Source organism: Notolepis coatsorum (assembly GCF_963971535.1).
Source record: "Notolepis coatsorum genome assembly, chromosome: 12".
NCBI lineage: Eukaryota > Metazoa > Chordata > Actinopteri > Aulopiformes > Paralepididae > Notolepis > Notolepis coatsorum.
The window spans coordinates 105,557,205-105,576,877 of NC_140176.1; the positions used below are offsets into that span (position 1 = coordinate 105,557,205).

The 19,673-nt window shown below is 46.9% G+C and overlaps 1 protein-coding gene across 1 annotated transcript in view; it reads right to left on the reverse strand.

Annotated features, from left to right (window-relative positions):
• Positions 1–19,673, reverse strand: part of LOC311238006 (leucine-rich repeat-containing protein 9-like) — a gene marked incomplete at both ends in the record, with an annotated part of 129,840 nt that overhangs the window by 20,376 nt on the left and 89,791 nt on the right. The window contains 2 exon segments of the mRNA XM_084325974.1: positions 4,200–4,276; positions 6,271–6,424. Coding sequence (XP_084182100.1) covers positions 4,200–4,276; positions 6,271–6,424 — 231 coding nt within the window.

Sequence of the window (19,673 nt, forward strand, 5' to 3'; positions counted from 1 at the left end):
TATAGCGTAGCCGGTTTCATAGTAGACTCTTCGGAGATCATTGGTATGAATACGTTTCCTTGCTTCTGCGGATGAGAGCAGGTCCCAAGCTAAATTAATAATTCAATATGATTTAATTTCACAATTATTTATTTAGGCCTTGCGGAGGTTAGCAGTTATAAAAAGCTTCCCAATAGGTCTATGGTCTGCAAGATGGTTTTTCAGAATTTAAATAAAAATTCTATATGCAATTGCATATAAAGGAATATTGTAACCCTGATGAAGGCACCTAGCTGATTTTTATGTATTCTTATCTTTATACATTATAAAGAAGTTAGCACTGAGCACAGTGACATAATGTATAAAACTGGCATATCTTTGTCCTAGATTTCTCTCTCATCGATAATCCTGTATAAACTGAAATACAATATGGGAAGTTATACAATTCTGTGCAAATTCATACTTTAAAACAAACAACCTTTACATACGTGAGGATCCCCTGCATATGTTTATCAGCTATAGATCTCCAGCCTTGTGTACAGTATGTGTTCAGTGGTCATGAGAAAGATGAAGAACGGCCCCTTATGTGATGCAGGCAATACATTCTACTGGCGTGGCTGTCGCGGTTATAATTTTTTGGGACCCTGATGTAAACAAGACGAAAGTCTTTCTCTGGTCTGCATCCCCTTAACAATTGCGTGTATTGAGCCGTACTGTATTGTACCCATTCTGCAATCTGTTAATACAATTTTCAATCAATCACATCAATTAATGGGCTCAGATTGCCGCTTGTGATAACTACACAGCTACAATGTTAGACAAACACGAAGGCGGGGGAGGATTATAATGTCCTATTCTGGAGCACTACCGTCATGCAAATTGTCGTCTGGAGTAGATGACCGGTCCAGTTACTGCAGATGAGATTTGCCTTTTTTTTCTCCTTTTTTTTTTTAGGCTAACCGACAATCTCTGCAATCCATTTGGAACTCAGTCAAGATGACATCTCCTTCTGAGTGCCTGCAGATTACCGTCCACAGAGAGGTGTGTTAAAGATGGATTATCCACTTGTTGGGGATCCACTTGTCCCAATGGACACAACATGCCAGCCACTGCCTCACACGCCTGTGCATCTGTGGGTGTTTTTTCCCCCCGATTTGTTTGGGGGGGCGAGGATGGGATAGCGGTGGGCATGACACCAAAACCTCTCAGCCTCAGATTACCGTGGTTCGTGATAGAAAATGTCAATCAAAAGTCATTATACAGTACGCGCATCTCAAGGGATGTACCGCATAACCCCCTGAACAAGTAGCCTGATTGTACGGATGCAGTTCTAAAACAACATTTTAATGCAGAGCAGCGGTTTAACAGGGAAATACGCAATTTTAAAGTAATTAGAGGCGAATACTGAAGAACTAGATTAGAGGTTCTCAAAGTGAGGTCCAGGTCCATGAGAGGGATCTGGGCAGTCCCCATAGAAAATTCAAAGTTACCAGGACCAAATCATCAGTTTCTTATTTAACCTTTATTTAGCCAGATAAAACATTGATCTGGTCCAAGAGGCCCCAACAGGAGTACAAATATACATATATACACATATATATACATATATATAATATATATACATATACTGTACATACATACACACATATACACCAATAACTAAATAAAAACACAGTTAAGAATCATACACATAAGCAAATAAACAAACAAACAAACAAACATATGCACAGCCTATACAAAAGAAATAAACAGTTAATCTCTAGTCTTTACAGTTTTCTTCAATTGCATAAACACTCAAATCAAAAGTATTACACAATTATCAAAACCTTACACTCAAGGAGCAAAACATAGGCCCAGATTTGCACCCCTATAAGCACAATGTCAGCCTCACACTTTTTGCAAAACAATACACACAGTGATTTGCAAACCCCTAAACACACTTGCATTACATTAGACACAGAATGTCAAATTACCACACATATGAGCCAATTGGTTAAACACAGCCATCAGATGCACAAACACACCATTGCTTAATTGTAGATACACCAATCAGGTTTAAGCACTATAAAAATGTAGCAGGTGAGTTCACCTGTCTTCAACCAAAATGGAAGGAGAACGTGAAAATATACAATACATTCACCAAACACCACACAAGACAACCAATGATGCAGACTGATGAAAATATAAATGTTCTCTCCATATACCCAAATCAGTCAACATGTCAACATGGAGAATCACAACAAAAAATTATATTGCCATATCCAGCGACAAAGATATTATGTCTAGTATTTTCTGTACTCTATTTAAAAATTTAAAATTTTTGTTTTACTGTAATATTAACCTGTACTGGATACAGTATTTTATGTTTGTCTGATATTTGCTGAGCTTACAGTGTTATGCACATAGTAGCATGAAAACTGGGACATGTTTTGTTGTGATTCTCCATGTTGAAATGTTGACTGATTTGGTTATATGGAGAGAACATTTATATTTTCATCAGTCTGCATCATTGATTTGGGTATATGGAGAGAAAATGTTTTTTTCTTCATCAGTCTGCATCATTGATTTGGGTATATGGAGATAAATAAATTATATTTTCATCAGTCTACCGCATTGGTCTTGTGTAGTATTTGGTGAATTTATTGTATATTTGCACATTCTCTGCGTACTTCACTTACAGTACTCTAATCACTGAGAAGTATAATTGCTAAATGTGTTTTAGGTTAAGCACAGCAGAGTGTAACTGGTTCAAACAGAATTAAGTCATATGAAACGTGTGTTTCATATGGTAACAAAATGTAGTTTTTATAAATTAGTGTATGGTTTTGACAAGTGTTTAATTTAGCAAAGGATCTGAGGTGTTCTGATAATTGTGTGTGTGGTTGTGCTAATTGTGTGTTTTGAAACACCGAGCCCCGTTTTCAAAATTATGCTTAAGCAATCGAAAAAAGACGGTATTGTGTGTTTCATTATATACATATGTTTCAGTCTTCTCATAAAAAAAATATTAGATTGTTGGGTCTTTTCCTGCCTTTGGTCCGCTTTGCATTCACATCTCAAATGAACTGCAGCAGGGTTCACTTGCAAGAGTGAATGAGCTTTCACACCACCCCAAACCAACCGGACTATCCGAGGAAATGAACCAGGGTTCGATTAAAGCTTATTATAGTTTATCACAGTATCATGAGCATGACTTTGTCAGTGGACACTGGACATGGGTATGGATGGCTCCAGGTGCTGCTGCGTTAAAGTGCACATCTTCAATACCTATCTGTACTATTTAAAAGCACAGTGCAGGACACACTCAAAGGTTATCGCTCAGAGATGGCAGTGGACATGTATAACAGGACAAAGGCCATATGTAATAGCCTTGGAATTGAGGAACATACTACCAGCCAAAGGAGGAAGCAGAAAAGGATGGACGAGTATGTAGTTGAGTCATCTTGTGGCACAAGCTCAGACCTCAGCTCAGGAGATCAGCTGAGACAGAGACTGTTCTATCCAGTCCTCGGCAGAATGCTGCAAGAGCTTGAGAGCAGGTTCTCATGAGTTGGATAACAACTTATGAGAGGCATACAGGCATGTTATCCAGCCTCAGACCAGTTTCTCTCAGTGGAATTGCTGCAACCCCTCGCCACACATTACAATATCCAACTACTGCCAGAGGAGATCACAGTTGCAAAGTGTTTCCTGGTCAGGACAGGCAGTGATGCAGTCCCTACTATCCAAAGTGTCTTTTCCCTCCTGGATGATAATAATAATAATGCATTTTATTTATAAGACGCCTTTCAGAACACTAAAAAAAGTCCACAAATCGGTGAATGAAAAAACGATAGGATCAAATGAAAACTACTTACTAAAAATTGATGTTTAAAAGTACTAAAAACCAACAAAAAATACCAAACACTAACAAACATTCAGCACAGACAATGGGGATGCTGACATCGTAAAAAAAAAAAAAAAAAAAAAAATGTAAACAATAATTTTTTATTTTTTTTAAGCTCCGGGGCTAGGAGAAAAACATCCGGGGCTAAAGCCCCGGAAGCCCAGGGCTAACAACGCCACTGGTCCACAACACGTCTTTTGTCTTTATGTGAGGGGAAAAAAATGTATCCTAAGGAATATAAATATGTTTAGTCGAGGCGATTGAGCTGACGTGAACAGAACTGGGTTCATCTTTGGTACATTGTGATTAACACAAAAGTAACAGTACACTTCACTTCGAGAGTAGATCTTGGTATCGAGACGATCAAGCTCCTACATGGGTGGGTGTTTAGGAGCACCCCCGTTCTGGAACCTGGAACAGAACAACACAAGTTAAGAGAAGGGTCACAGTGCGGGTTTCTACAATATATCTAAAGGGGGCATTTCAAAATGTTTAAACCTGAATCCTATCATCCGGTTGTGAGGAGGACATGATGTGGTAATACGATATAAAGCGTAACAACATGTTCTGTGTCTCAGTAAACTGCAGAGACTATTTCCTCAACCATTTCTCCTTTCCTCGAGTTGGGCTTAACTACAGTTGAAAATAGTTAGCGCCTGTATTTATATATATATAATATATATATATATTTATTCTCCCCGCATATATATCTATCCACACCTGTCTGTACTTACCTGCACATAGTCCTTTTACATATATGTAGATACTATATCTATATCTATATCTGTACATATTCTACTCTTACTAGTTACGCTGCTGGCCAGTATGGCTACTACCATACTGTCTTTATACCTGTATCACTGTGTAGATATTATACTACAACTCTGTACATACATGTTATTAGCACTACACTCAGTAGTACTAATTTGTATATTTTGTACCCAGTTGAATCACTTGTTATATTGCTGTTGCACTTTACTGTTACATTTGCACTCTGGTTGGATGCCAAACTTCTTTTCGTTATACTGTACTTGTGCTGTATAATGACAAGACATTTTAATCTGATCGAATCTAACTAGAGGTCTGTTCCCCGACAGAGTGCGGCCAGGCTCTCAACACACGGAACACATTGGTGATATGTCCGACTATCATACGTCCTCCTCACAATAGAACATTAGGATTGAGGTTGCAACCCAACAAAGTGGCCCTTTTAAGACACATAACTACAGAAACACAAATCTTTGGGGCGCCCCAGTGGCGAACCACGTAACGCGCTGCGTTGCGGCACGGCCAACCCGGGTTCGATTCCCGGACCTGGCGTTCCTTGCCGAATGTCTTCCCCCTGCTCTGTCTCCCATTCTTCCTCTCTCTCTCTCTCTACTGGACTGCCCGGTAGTAAAAACAATAAAAACCTACCAAAAACATAATAAAAAAAAAAAAAAAAAAACACAAATCTTTGCCAACCTGCTGTCCTTTTCCTGAGCGAGGTAAGTGATGAGGGCTCTGTTTCCGTCAGAAAGGAGACCCGTGGTTGTCAGGCCGCTCCTTGCTCTTCGGCGGTCCCGTAAGGTGATCTCAACCTGGTCTGAGATTGGGAATTAACACAGTGGTGCGGATTAAGTGTTTCTGGGCCAAGATAAGAGTGTCAAATGCTAAATGGAGAGATTGCATAGCGTAAATAATCCCATTCAGACACTGACCTCATGCACTCTGTGGAAGATTTCGTAGTCAATCAACGGGATAACTCAACAGTTGCCTGTTATATCACAGCACTAAAAAGAAACACTACAAGTCTTCCCTACTTCAGATACAATACAAGTAGCCTAGTTCTTGGTGTTAGGCTAACATAGATATCAAGAAGCTCCATTAGCCCCATACGATATAAACCATGGTTTTCTAAATGGCTGCTTTTTTATATAGCGCTTTTATCCAAAGCGCTTTACAATTAGTTACTCACATTTGACCCATTCATTCACACATTCACTCACACATTCACACAAAGACGGCGGTGGCGACCATGCAAGGTGCCAACCTGCTCATCGGGAGCAATTAGGGGTTAATTAAGTGTCTTGCTCAAGGACACATCAACACGCTGCTCGGGAGGAGTGGGAATGGAACCGGGACCCTCTGGATTGCCAGACGACTGCTCTACCTCCTGAGCCACTGTCGCACACTAGAGATTTACTAACGAGATACTGTAGTGATTCACCATAGTATTTCTGTAGTGGAATATTACAGACATGTTTGGTGAATCACTACTCCAATAGCTTAACCATAGAAAGGCTAGATCCTCCATAGTGTTTCTGTAGTAACCAGCATGTGCAGAAGAAATTTAGGAACACTATAGGACTCCTATGGTTAATTTGTCTATAAGGCGGCAGCATCAGGAATAATAACCCACTCACTCCTGGCTGCGTCGTGAGCCTCGTCCAGGCTGCAGGGCGAGGTGACGTCGTGCCCCAGGAGATGCTGCTGCAACCCCCCACTCATGCGAGACATGAGAGGCAGCAGGCCAGGGAGGTTCATGTCCAGGGATGCAGGCACAGAAGTCTCAGGGCACTGGGAATATGGCCATGTGAGAGATACAGAAACAGCGGGAGGGAGAGGGAGGGAGGGATGGAGGGAGAGAGGCGAAGTTAATGTGCCGCAGGAGAGAGAAGGAGCTACGTCTGATGAGCACCTACTGTCAGTCAGGGCAGTGTTGATGAATGGTCCGCTATGGGCTTCTGGGGATAATGCTACGTCTGTGGCCTCACTAATTCATCTATATATATCTTTTACCCTATAATAGATCCTATACCTCCTGGCTCACTGAACTACAACAATATCTAGCCTCTCCCGCACCCACATGAGTATGGAATGACCAGATTGCTGTTGTTCGCGTATGTAAACATCTAATAGGAGGACGTTAGCCATATACAACAATTAGCTCAATAACAACTCTGAAATGGAAATGAAAACAAAAAATAGTTTGATCCGTGTGTTTCTTCCTCCCTTTCTTGTTTTCGTACAGGCCGTTTGGTTGTTATTGTTGTCTTTCTGTCCAATGATTTCGGGGCTGGATTGCGTTTCACATGATATGGTCCTTTATGGGGTCTTTAAAATTAGGCCTTTGTTGCTTTTTAGGTCAGTCACATTATGAGCATGGAGATAAGAGCTTCCTTTCTTGCAGAATGCCGTGAACAGACTGCAAGACCTCTGCTACTGTTTCTGTACCAACAATTACTATATTTCTTTACCCCAATTTGACATTAACACATCCACCGCCGGAAACGCTGTACAGCATTATTGAGATCAATATAAAAAAAAATCGCCATGGCATTCATAATTCATATATACAGCCGCGACACTGCAGCTGGACCCTACAGGTGAAGGCAACGACGGCTCAATACCGGCGCCTGGTGGATGGTCGGGCGAGTTACACTCACCTACAGGATATGGGGGCTGTGCGTCGATTAAATTCATCCGACCGTCAGATATAGTTGCATGACTCCCGACAGACACAATGTACATAATGGATCGCTTTCTAAACTTAATAATCGATATGATTTCGGCGTTTATTGCAACATACAAACCGGAAATGGACCTAGGCGATCAACGTCGTATACCTGGGATCTTTCACCGCCAGTCTCATTGGCGCACAGTAAGAGGACACTAACGTTATTTTCAACCCAATTGTGAGTTTCCTTGTTTGCAAACCATCTGATCAATATATCCACCCATACTACATAAAGCATTTACTGATGATCGGGGAATTATAAACGCCCCCCCCCCCTTTCCTCCACGAATGATGAAGCATAACGTATACCGATCATATACAGTTTAATTTTTTAATATAGCGTGTATAGGGAGGAAACGGCAATCGATAATCTATATATGCGTTTAGGCCTATAACTCACGTTCTAGGAATTACTGCAGAAAACGATAAAAACATACTTATATTCTAGAAGGTATTTTTGTATGAATGTATGAATGAAAAAGTATAACGTTCCCACATCCTGAACGATAGATAATCGATGTTGAATGGGCCATAGTAATGTCAATATAGCAATACAATTAAAAAAGTTATAGCCCTGCAAAGAAGGTGAGCCACTCCATAGACTTATAGCGCTGGCAGATAGGGGCATTAGATGGGTACAATGCCCGGCGGGCAATGTGTTAATATCTATTTCTTCACATAAATATTCAAATGTAGCTATTGAGGGTTTCTCAGTTTTTAGAAAAGATAGAAATAAGTTTGGAGGTGGAGTGGCTATTTATGTTCAAAATAATTTACCTGCCAAAATACGTTATGATCTGATGAGGGAAGACATTGAAGCAAACTGTGTGCAAGTCCACGTGCCTTATTTAAAACCAGTAGTTCTAGTATGTTGTTATATGATGCAAGAAACAGAGCAAACAAATATGGAATGTTTTTAATGAAATGATGGGTCGAAAGACAACTGTGTGCACACCCTTAGTGGAATCAAATGGATTTGTTCTCACGAAACCAGGTGAGATTGCAAATCATTTTAATGATTATTATGTGGGTAAAGTATCGAAACTAAGGCAGGCTATGAATATTTCAAAGAACCTTAAAACAAATGACTGTATTAAGTATATTATAATGAAAGACAAAATGTGTGAATTTGGATTTCATCAGGCTGGAGTCAGTGAGGTGGAGCGGTTACTCCGCTCTCTTCCTGATAGTAAGTTAGCAGGCCTAGAAGATAACCTGGATAGTAAAGTGCTAAGACCTACAGTATTTTACCTGTCCAAAATCATGGAAAAGTTGGTGCATTCACAAATTTGTATTTTGTTTCAAACAAGCTTGCAACAGATTCTCAACATGCCTATAGAGCTGGTCACTCTACTTCTACTGCCTTGATACAGATGACTGATGACTGGCTTAAAGCTATAGATAACTCTATGCTGGTGGGAGCTGTGCTGTTAGATTTTAGTGCTGCATTTGATGTGCTGGACCATTCTCTACTGGTTGAGAAACTTAAATGTTATGGTTTTAACTCTTCTGCTTTAAAGTGGATACTAAGTTATATTATCGTACTTGGCCATCGCGTCCCGCTCTTAAGCCATTCCGAGATATACCTCATCTCATGTACCTATTGTACACCATCAACGAAAAAACAAATACGCCCATCACCTGCCGGGCCCCACCCCTATAGAGGCTTACTCTATAAGATACTAGGGAAAACGACCTATAAGATTCCCTATATGGGAAGAGAAAGGCATACACTCATTAGGGGATATTTTTAATAACAAGGGCCTCTGTAGTTATGTCGAAATATGCATAAAGTTTAACCTCACCGAGTCCACATGGCTTTTTTACATACAGTTACGACTTTGTATGAGATCTCACGGTGTTCCATTACTCGTACCAATTGAACACCACAGATACCACAAATTTTTCTATGAAAGAGATACATTGGGAGGTTTTGTATCAAGTTTTTATTATCAATTACTAACGTCCTCGTATGAAACCCTTCAAATAGACACTGTCTGGAGGAGGGATATACCAGACCTGGAATATGACTTTGATTGGCAAGGAGCCTGGGCAAATGTCCGACTTACATCAAGGAACCCGGATCATCAACAAATCAATCTGAACTATATTCACAGGACATACTTGACTCCTATAAGGCTGTGCAAAATGGGGCTTATACAAGACTCCAAATGCTCCCAATGTACAAATGGGGACGAAGGAACATTTATGCACATGTATTGGGACTGCCCACCAGTTAAGGCATTCTGGAAAGATGTGTCCCAACAATTATCAATACTCGTATTTTGGAATATACCTGTACACCCTGCGGTATTACTATTGAATGATGTTTTTGAGTTTGCAGTGAATCCACAACTAAAAAGATTGGTTTTATCGGGTATCACAGTAGCTAAAAAACTGATCGCATCACGTTGGTTTCAACCGGAAAAAATGTGCCGAAAAGTGTGGTTTCTTACATATCTCGATGTGATATATCAAGAAATATCTACAGCAAGAATTCTGGGGCTCAATGAATCCAAAATGTCAATGTGGTTAGAAGTGGTGGAGAGAATAAAAGCTAGCTTATAATGGTAGTGTCTGGTTAGGAGTGAGGGATAATGGAGGTACTATCCAAGAGGGGGTCCGGGAGGGGGGGGGTTGAGCTGGAGCATATGTGTGTAGGGTTTTAGAAAATAGGTATTAGGGGTATATTATATACTAACATTTATATAACTGTAATTTCGCTGGATATACACTGTATACGGCTAAAATGTTATTATAGACTATTTTTGTTTTATCCTGTTTCTGTACTTGCATATATTATAACCACCTTTACTGAAAGTTTCATTATGCATTGTGTGTTGAGTACTGACTTTTAATAATTTTTTGTTTTGCAATAATAAAAAAAATATAAAAAAAAAAAAAGATACTAGGCATGGTCACCAAACACCCTTCCTCTATTTTCGTTAACGGTCGCAAGTCGCCTTATGTAACTAGTAATGTTGAAAGTTTACCGGAGGTTTGCTTACCCCTGGAATCTTCGGGGCATGTTTCAGCGACACGTCGGGCCTATTCTGATGTTTCCTCGTCTGGTGGCAGCAGATCAAGGAGCAGCGTGCAAGGTTGGCTATCGAGCCGGCTTGTACACAGGTAGGCCCTGTGTCATCAGGCATTGATGTTGGTGTTAGTAATGTTGTGGAGTGTGTTTCGGCTCCAGGGGCAGGGTGGCTTGGTGAACGTTCCACTGCAGTGGACGATTTCCTGGCTATCCTGGAGCATGCTGCTTACACTAATGCTACTAATGCTACTGCTAATGCTAATGTTGATGCTGAAATGGGTCGTTGTTCTAATATTCCCCGCCGCGGGACGTTGCCGCTTTTCCCTCCTCTTGCCCGGTTCATTGATGAAGGTCAGTCGGTTGCTAATGTGGGGGGTTTCGTCTTATTTACCTTTTTTACGGGTAAAGGGCTAACAACAGGGTGCAGGCCGGGTGTACCATGGCTAAGTAGCCAGGTAGCTTTGTTCCTGTGCCCCGGCGGGGATGAACGATGTCCCACCCGGCCGATGCTTGAGAGCGAATCGGCTCGGAGGGTGGCAGTATGGACGGATGAGTGGTATACTGCTGCAGGATGGTTTGTAGCGGCGGCCAGTGTTATGGCTCAGCTGGCTATTTTCCTATCCACATTGGCGTCGGGTAGTGGGGCTATGGGTCCAGCCGACATTGTAAACATGTTGCATGTTTGTGGTGTTATAGAGATCTTGAATCAGTCGCAAGATATAACTGCGGGCAGGATTAGGGTGCTATCAACGTTTGTTGTTAGGCATGTCTGGTTGGAGCACTCTCCTCTTGGGGAAGAGGATAGGTTTTCTCTCCTCACGACTCCTTTTTCCACGGAAGGACTTTTTGGTCGTTCTGTGGAGGCGCAGGCGGTTGTTGATCTGGGTCCCACACCGCCTCACGCTGTGCAGCCAGAGGTTGGAGCACGGCCTCGTCAACGACTGTGGCGAGGTCCTCGACAGGCGGCCATGTTTCCCCCGCCAGTGGTACCCTGGGCGGAGAGTCAACGGGGATCCACAAGGCCGACAGCCTTGGCGGCCGAGGGATCAGCCATTTTTGGTGTATTCGGCTTGGATAAAACAAGCCATCGTCATTCTGCCGCGAGCAGCCCGCTCCCCGTTCAATCCTCTCTTCGTTACCCACGGAAGCGGGGCTCTGATCGTTTTCTTTTGGCTGCGGGCCGCGAACCTTCTTTGAAGCGCATGCGGCCCCACTTTTCACTTCTCATGGGGACAGGGGCTGACACCCAGTTGATGGCTGAGCCTGGGTCTGTCCGTGAGAATGTTGTGCTGTCGCGTGGCTCCTGCACCACACGTTGTGTGATGGGTGAGCCTGGTGTTACGGCTGCCACTAACTACACTGGTCAGCAGGGGGACTCGAGGCCTCTTCTGTTGAATGCACAGCAAGGGTTACCCCAGCCTCGCCTTCGCCAGGCGGGGTGTCACGCTGACGCCTCCCACTCCCGTGAGAGCGGCAGGGGTCTGCAAAGAAGAGGCGAGCGTGATTTGGGTGATAGCAATATCACTGCAGGGCTACGGCGTGTAGGAGCCCATGGGGTCCTCATGCCTTGCGTGTCTAGCTGTAGAACAACTCCTCAGCATGCGCTAGAGGGGTGTTCAGGGGGGGGGGGGTGTGTGTCAACCAGTTTGATGGCAGCTTCTCCCGTATCAAACCGGCCCTTTCTGTCGGGGTCCCCCCTTGGGTGCGTCGCACAGCGGGAGGGACCGGGCCAACTATCTACTGTTCCTTGCGGCCCAGCGTCAGTTGACGGCGGGTGCGCTGTGGGATTATTTTCACATATGGCGACAAGAATGCCGTTTGGAGGGGTGGATAGAAAGAACGTTGAGGGAGGGGCTTGTTTTGCAGTTCGCACAACCCCACCCTCCGTTCTCAGGTTTGGTGCTGACCCTATTGTCAGGGTCAGAAGCAGTGACAGCCCTGGCCGACGAGATCCAATCTCTGTTGGCGAAGCAGGCCGTAGTCGTGGTCCCGAGAGAGGACGCGATGTCAGGCGTCTACTCCCGTTATTTTCTGGTGCCCAAGAAAAAGGGGGGGGTCAGACCTATACTGGATCTGTCTGCGTTCAATCGTATGATTGTAGCGAGACCATTCAGGATGTTGACCGTCAAACTCCTTCTGCTTGCTGTCAGAAGGGGAGACTGGTTCACCTCCATAGACCTGAAGGATGCGTATTTTCACATCCCCATTTACCCTCCTCACAGGAAGTTCCTGCGGTTCCTGTTTCAGGGCGTAGCGTACGAGTACCAGAGGTTGCCGTTCGGCTATTCTCTGGCTCCCCGCACATTCACCAAGTGCGTGGCGACTGCGCTGGAGCCTCTACGTCGTCGGGGAATACAGGTTCTATTCTATCTCGACGACATTCTACTCCTCAGTCGTTCGGAGGAGGTTGCCAGGTCTCATACCAGGCTGGTGGTGGAATTCCTCACTAGGCTGGGTTTTGCTGTGAACTGGAAGAAGAGTACACCTCTTCCCAGTCAACAGGTGGAGTACTTGGGCTTGACGCTGAGGTCAAGGCCCATGATTGTAACCCTCTCAGAGCAGCGGAGGGTGTCTATCCTTCACGCGCTCTGGGGTTTCCGTCTGGGAGGGACGGTCACGGCGCTGCAAGTGATGTGCCTGCTCGGTATGATGGCATTTGCTCACACGGTGGTTCCTCTTGGCCTCCTTTTCATGAGGAGGATACAGAGGTGGTTTTTCTCTATGGGAATAGATCCGGTGAGGGACAAATGGAAACGGTTGACGGTTCCTTTGTTGATATGGGGAGATCTCGCCCATTGGAGGAGGCTGGGTATCCTCACCATTGGGGTCCCCATGGGCAGCAGGCGCTCACACGTCACGGTCTTCACCGACGCCTCTCTCACGGGTTGGGGAGGGACGTGTCGGACCCACGCAGTGGGGGGCAGCTGGACGAAGGTCCATGCTGGCCCGTCTACCCCGCACATCAATGTGTTGGAATTGAAGGCGGTCCTCCTGGTCCTCAAACGGTTCGACCACCTGGTGGTAGGCGAGCACGTTTTGGTCAGGACGGACAGTATGACGGCAGCGGCGTATATCAACAGACTGGGTGGGACTCGTTCCATCCGCCTGCACCGGGCGGCGGTCGAACTTTGGCTATGGGCATCTCGCAGGCTGCGCAGTCTGTGTGCGCTCCACATCCCTGGGGCAGAGAATGTGGGCGCGGATATGATGTCTCGGGCGGTCCTCGTTACGACGAGTGGGAACTCCGCCCCGATATAGTCAGGCAGATCTGGGATCGCTTCGGGGAGGCCTCGTGGATCTGTTTGCGAGCTGACGTTCTCACAAGTGCCCCTTGTGGTTCTCGGTCAGTCGAGCAGATCATCCCCCCTTGGGGGTGGATGCCTTCTCGATCTTTCCATGGCCGCCCGGTCTTCTGTATGCCTTTCCTCCTGTACAGCTGTTGAGTCAGCTGTTGGAGCGGATACGGAGGCAGCACAGGACAGTGATCCTGGTCGCGCCGGACCGGGGCACGGCAGTGTGGTTCCCGGTCTTGATCCAGCTGCTGATCGCTCCGCCTTGGGTTATTCCTTGGTCGGCGACGGCCCTCTCTCAGCAACACGGGTCGCTGTTTCAGTACCCGGTGTTGAGCCAACGCCTGTTGGTGTGGCTGGTGGGAGGGTAAGTCTGGAGAGGATGGACCCTTCTGTGGTTGATACCATCCGGAATGCGCATGCTCCCTCCACTGTTGCGCTTTACGCGGGCAGATGGCGTATGTTCCAAGAGTGGTGTAAGGCGGGGGGCCGGGACCCAGTCTCCTGCCCCCTGGATGCTGTCCTTGGTTACCTCCAGTCTCTCCTTGGTAGACTGTCGGCTTCGACGGTGAGGGTATATGCAGCAGCTATATCCTCCTATCATGAGGGGTTTGACGGGGATGTCTTGTTCAGCCACCCTCTTGTGAAGCGTTTCCTGCTTGGCGCTCGACGCGTTAAGCCGATGCAACGCTCTTTGGCTCCGAGTTGGGATCTTCGATTGGTCCTCGGTCGGTTGTCCTTGGCCCCGTTTGAGCCTCTTGAGCAAGCGCCGTTGGGACGGCTGTCTTTCAAGACCGCGTTCTTGCTGGCTGTCACCTCCGCTAAACGCGTGGGTGAGCTCTGTGCTCTTTCGGTACATCCAGAGTGCCTGTCTTTTCGTTCCGATTGCGGTGCCACTCTGCGGCCTAATCCTGCCTTCGTGCCTAAAAATATCCGGAGTTCCTTCCGCTCCAGGGATATTGTGGTTCAGGCGTTTCATCCGCCTCCTCACGCTAGTGAGTTAGATGCGGGCCTTCACCTGTCATGTCCGGTCCGTGCTTTGGGAATTTACCTCAGCCGTACTCAGGACCTCAGGGTTACCGATCAGCTTTTTGTCTGTCACGGTGGTTCTCGTGCCGGTAAGGCACTATCGAAACAGCGCCTGTCCCATTGGTTGTGCGAGGGTATTCATGGTCCTCCCCGGGCCCCTTTGTAAGGTTTTACCTCATGGACATGACCGGGGGTTCTGTCTCCCAGGCGGTTCTGGGGTCTGTAGCCTTTCCTGCTTCCCATCCTTTGGTAGGGTAGCAGGAGTGTGTGGGTATGGGCCACAGTGTGTTAGGTCACTATAGGGGCGGGGCCCGGCAGGTGATGGGCGTATTTAGGTACATGAGATGAGGTATATCTCGGAATGGCTTAAGAGCGGGACGCTTAGTCAGTACTCATATAACGTCGTTATTTGTCCTCTAGATCACAGAGGTCTAAATGGCCTGTCCAGTAGCAGAGGTCTAGAGTGTGGCGTTCGGCAAGGAAGTTGCCTAGGACCTTTGCTCTTCTCTGTATTTACTAATAACCTATCTTGGGCTACCAAATGTGCTACAACAGTTCTTTATGCAGATGATTCAACATTGTATTACGCTGCACCATCATGCAATGTACTTAATGAAGTTTTGAGCAGAGAACTTAAAGTTGTGCATGGCTGGGTAGTATGTAATAGACTTTTCCTTAACATCTCCAAGACTAAATGTATTGTGTTGGGAACAAGGCACAGGTTATCTACAAATCCAAAGCTTTTTTTTTTTTATTTAAACTTGTGGAATTCTGCAGTTCAACAAGTTGAAAGTACTAAACTCCTTGGAGTGATGCTGGATTGCACTCTGTCTTGGTCTCAGCATATTAATTATATTGTTTTGAAAATGGGAAGAGCAAGTTTAGTTTTATGTCATCTTGACTATTGCTCTACATCTACAATGTGGTCATCTGCTGCCAGTGGTGACCTCAGGAAGCTCCAGGTGGTCCAAAACAGGGCAGCACGGTTGGTACTGGGCTGCTCACTAAGGTCTAATGTGAGCCGTATGCATGCCTGCCTCTCTTGGCTTAATGTTGAAAATAGATTGTCTTTTAATACACTTGTGCTGTGCAAGTTGGTCATGAGCAGTAAAACTCCTGTTGTTATACATAAACAGATTGTTTATAGTAATACTGTGTTACGTTCTGGACACCGACTGAGGTCGGTGACCACCCACACTCCTGGCATATGTCACTGGGCTTGTCACCTGTCCTTTCCCTGTCAATTAGTGCTGTCACTTAGGGGTGGTTCCTGATTGGCTGTCACGGGGGTGTGTGTGGAATGTTGGTATTGGTGTCTATGTAACCTACCTGTCTTCTGCTTGTTCATTGTCAGGTCTTCACTAATTGCGTTTGGGGAAAACGCAGACGGTTCAACTCCGGACCTCCAATAAGCTCCTATTTACCTTATTTCCTGCCTGTGCTATTTAGCATTTATCTCTCTTAGAAATTACTCTTGTGTTCTTACTATTAAAGTCGAACCTGTTCAAGAGTAAACACTCTCCGTCTCTGTGATTGCCTTCACCCATTGGAACTCACCTACCTCCATTCCTGACAGAAGACCTGACCATCAGAGTTCCATGGAGGCAATCATGGAGATGCTCCAGGCGCAGAGGGCGGCCCAGGAGCGGATGGAAGAACATCAACAGCTGGTCAGCGCCGAGTTAGTCCGACTCAACGGGATCGTCGGCTCATCCCAAGCGGTGGCGCAGTCGGCGTTGGCCACAGCCCGACAAGCCCAAGAAGGAGTGGCTGGAGTTCAGTCGGCGACGGGAGAAGCAGCGGTCCACGCAGAGGAGAGTCGGGGGGTGTTCGGGGTCCAGGAACGGTCCCACGAGCCACGACTGCAGGCGCCCGCTCGCTATGATGGATCACCGGATGGATGTCGGGAATTCATCACCCAGTGTCTACTCGTTTTCCGGCTGCAACCACGATCATTTCCATCGGAGATAGCACAGGTAGCGTATATTATCACGCTACTCACCGGTCAAGCTCTCTCCTGGGCTACGGCGGAATTAGAGGCGGGAGCGATAATCTGCGACAGTCTGGACGCCTTTACCCGGGAGTTGAGAAGAGTATTCGATACTTCCCGGGTACTCTCGGTCTTCGAGGCTGGCGGTCGTCTTCTCGACTGCCGGCAGGGCCTCCGCACGGTCGCAGCTTACGCTATAAATTTTCGGATCTTGGCTCGGGAGACAGCTTGGTCGGAGAACGTCTGCGTGTTTCTGTTCGTCAGGGGACTCTCAGCGTGGATGCGAGATGCGCTCTCCGCGCGTGAGATCCCAGAGCAGCTGGAAGTGCTGATCAACACCGCCATCAAGATGGACAATCGGCACCAGGAGAGGGAGAAGGAGCGTGTCAACAACACCCAGGTATGTTTTCCTTCTTCTCCTGGTGTTGATACATCCATGCATTATACGAGTGGGCCACTGGGTGATGAATCCATGCAGCTTGGAGCGCTGTCGCTCTCGGACGACGAGAGGCAGCGCTTCATCAAAGAGCGACGCTGTTTCCGGTGCGGTCGCACCGGTCACCGCTTCGGCAGCTGTCGGGTCCAGGCTGTATCAGCTCGGCGCCAGTCGGGAATAGAAGGTGCGCCGTCAGGCTTCGAGAAAGCGTCAGCAGGTGGGCTCATCCCTGCCAAGCCCACTGATTCACGTAAATTTTTTGAGGTGGCGATCAACTGTGGGGGTGACATTAGGGGAACTAAGGCTCTCATTGACTCAGGGGCAGCGGGCAATTTTATTCACGTGGGATTGGTGAAGGAGTGGGGAACCCCAGTGGAGGATTTAGGGGTTCCCTTACCGGTTTACGCCCTGGACGGTCGGCCCCTGGGCAGTGGGAGCGTCACCCAGCGCACGGTTTCATTACACATCCGGGTGGCGGGTGGGGAGTGGGAATAGGTTACATTTTTTGTCATCTTTTCCCCCTATTCTGTCATGGTGTTGGGTCATCCCTGGTTGTCGTCACGTGTTCATATTATTAATTGGAGCATGGGCGAACTCTCAACGGCGGCCGACGTCAAGTCGATCGTCAGCGGGAGTTTGCCCAAACCCTTGTCTTCCCCCCCCTCTTCCCTTTTGTCTCCTCCCTCTTTCTCCAGGATGGTGGGGAGCGTGGCAGATTCTGATCTACCCTCTAATCCCGATTTGATAGGGGTGCCTGAGATCTATTGGGACCTGGCGGCCGTTTTTAGCAAAACGCGTGCTAAAGCACTTCCGCCTCATAGATCATACGACTGTCCCATTAATCTTCTACCCGGTACCTCCCCGCCTCGCTGGCGAATGTTCTCTCTCTCACGCCCCGAAACCTTGGCCATGAACACCTACATAGAGGAGGCATTGCTTGCGGGGCACATACGCCCGTCCACTTCCCCTGCCGGCGCTGGCTTCTTCTTTGTTGATAAGAAAGATGGGGATCAGCGCCCGTGCATTGATTATAGGGGATTGAATGACGTTTCCATCAAGAACCGATATCCTTTACCTCTCATGGACACGGCCTTTGAGTGCTTACAGGGGGCACAGGTCTTTTCTAAACTTGACTTACGTAATGCATACAATCTGGTCAGGATTAGAGAAGGAGACGAGTGGAAGACTGCATTTAACACACCCAATGGGCACTATGAGTATTTGGTCATGCCCTTTGGTTTGGCTAATGCTCCGGCAGTCTTCCAAGCCCTAGTTAACGACGTGCTGCGAGACTTGATTGGGGTGTCGGTGTTTGTTTACTTAGATGATATTCTGATTTTTTCTCGCGATATGGTTCAACACCAACTGCACGTTCGGGAGGTGCTAGACCATCTCCTCAAGCATCAACTATTCATTAAGGCTGAGAAGTGTGTGTTTCACACTGACACCGTGTCCTTCCTGGGCTTTGTGTTGACAAAGGGCGATCTGCGCATGGATCCAGCCAAGGTGAGTGCAGTTTTGGACTGGCCACGGCCTTCGTCGCTCAAGGGGTTACAACGGTTTTTGGGCTTTGCAAATTTTTACAGGCGCTTTATTCGCAACTTTAGCGCCTTAGCCAATCCATTAACAGCTCTCACTAAGTCCTCTCTCCCTGGCTTTGAATGGTCGCCTAGGGCAGAGTCGGCCTTCTGCAATCTTAAACGTCGATTTACATCCGCTCCTGTATTGATCCGCCATGACGCAGAGGTTCCGTTCATTGTGGAGGTGGATGCCTCTGACATCGCGGTGGGGGGGGTGCTCTCTCAGAGATGCTTAAAGGATGGGAAAGTGCACCCGTGTGGTTTTTTCTCTCGCCGTCTGTCACCAGCCGAGCGTAATTATGACGTGGGTAATCGGGAGTTATTGGCGATCAAATTGGCACTGGAGGAGTGGAGACATTGGTTAGAGGGGGCGACACATCCTTTCATTGTTTGGACTGATCATAAGAACTTGGCTTACATCCAAGGGGCTAAACGCCTTAACGCTCGCCAGGCCAGGTGGACGTTGTTCTTCACACGATTTCGATTTACCATCTCCTATAGACCCGGCTCCAAGAATATCAAACCTGACGCTTTGTCGCGCCAGTTTGATCTTCCTGGTCGGGAGGAGCAGCCCCATCCCATTATTCCACCGGCCTTGATTTTGGCACCCGTGTCTTGGGGCATAGAGAGGGTGGTAAGGTCGGCGCTAACGCGGGAGCCCGATCCGGGTGGGGGTCCTCCGGGACGGTCGTATGTTCCCAAGGCGGCGCGCTCACGCTTGCTACAGTGGGCACATGCGTCATCCCTCACCAGCCACCCAGGGGCAACCAGGACCCTGGAATGTATCCGTAGGAGGTTCTGGTGGCCGACAGTGGAGGGGTATACGCGTTCCTTTGTGGCGGCCTGTCCGGTGTGCGCACGTAGTAAGACCTCTCGACGGGCACCGGCGGGTCTCCTCCGACCACTTCCTATTCCTAAACGACCCTGGTCACACATATCTCTGGACT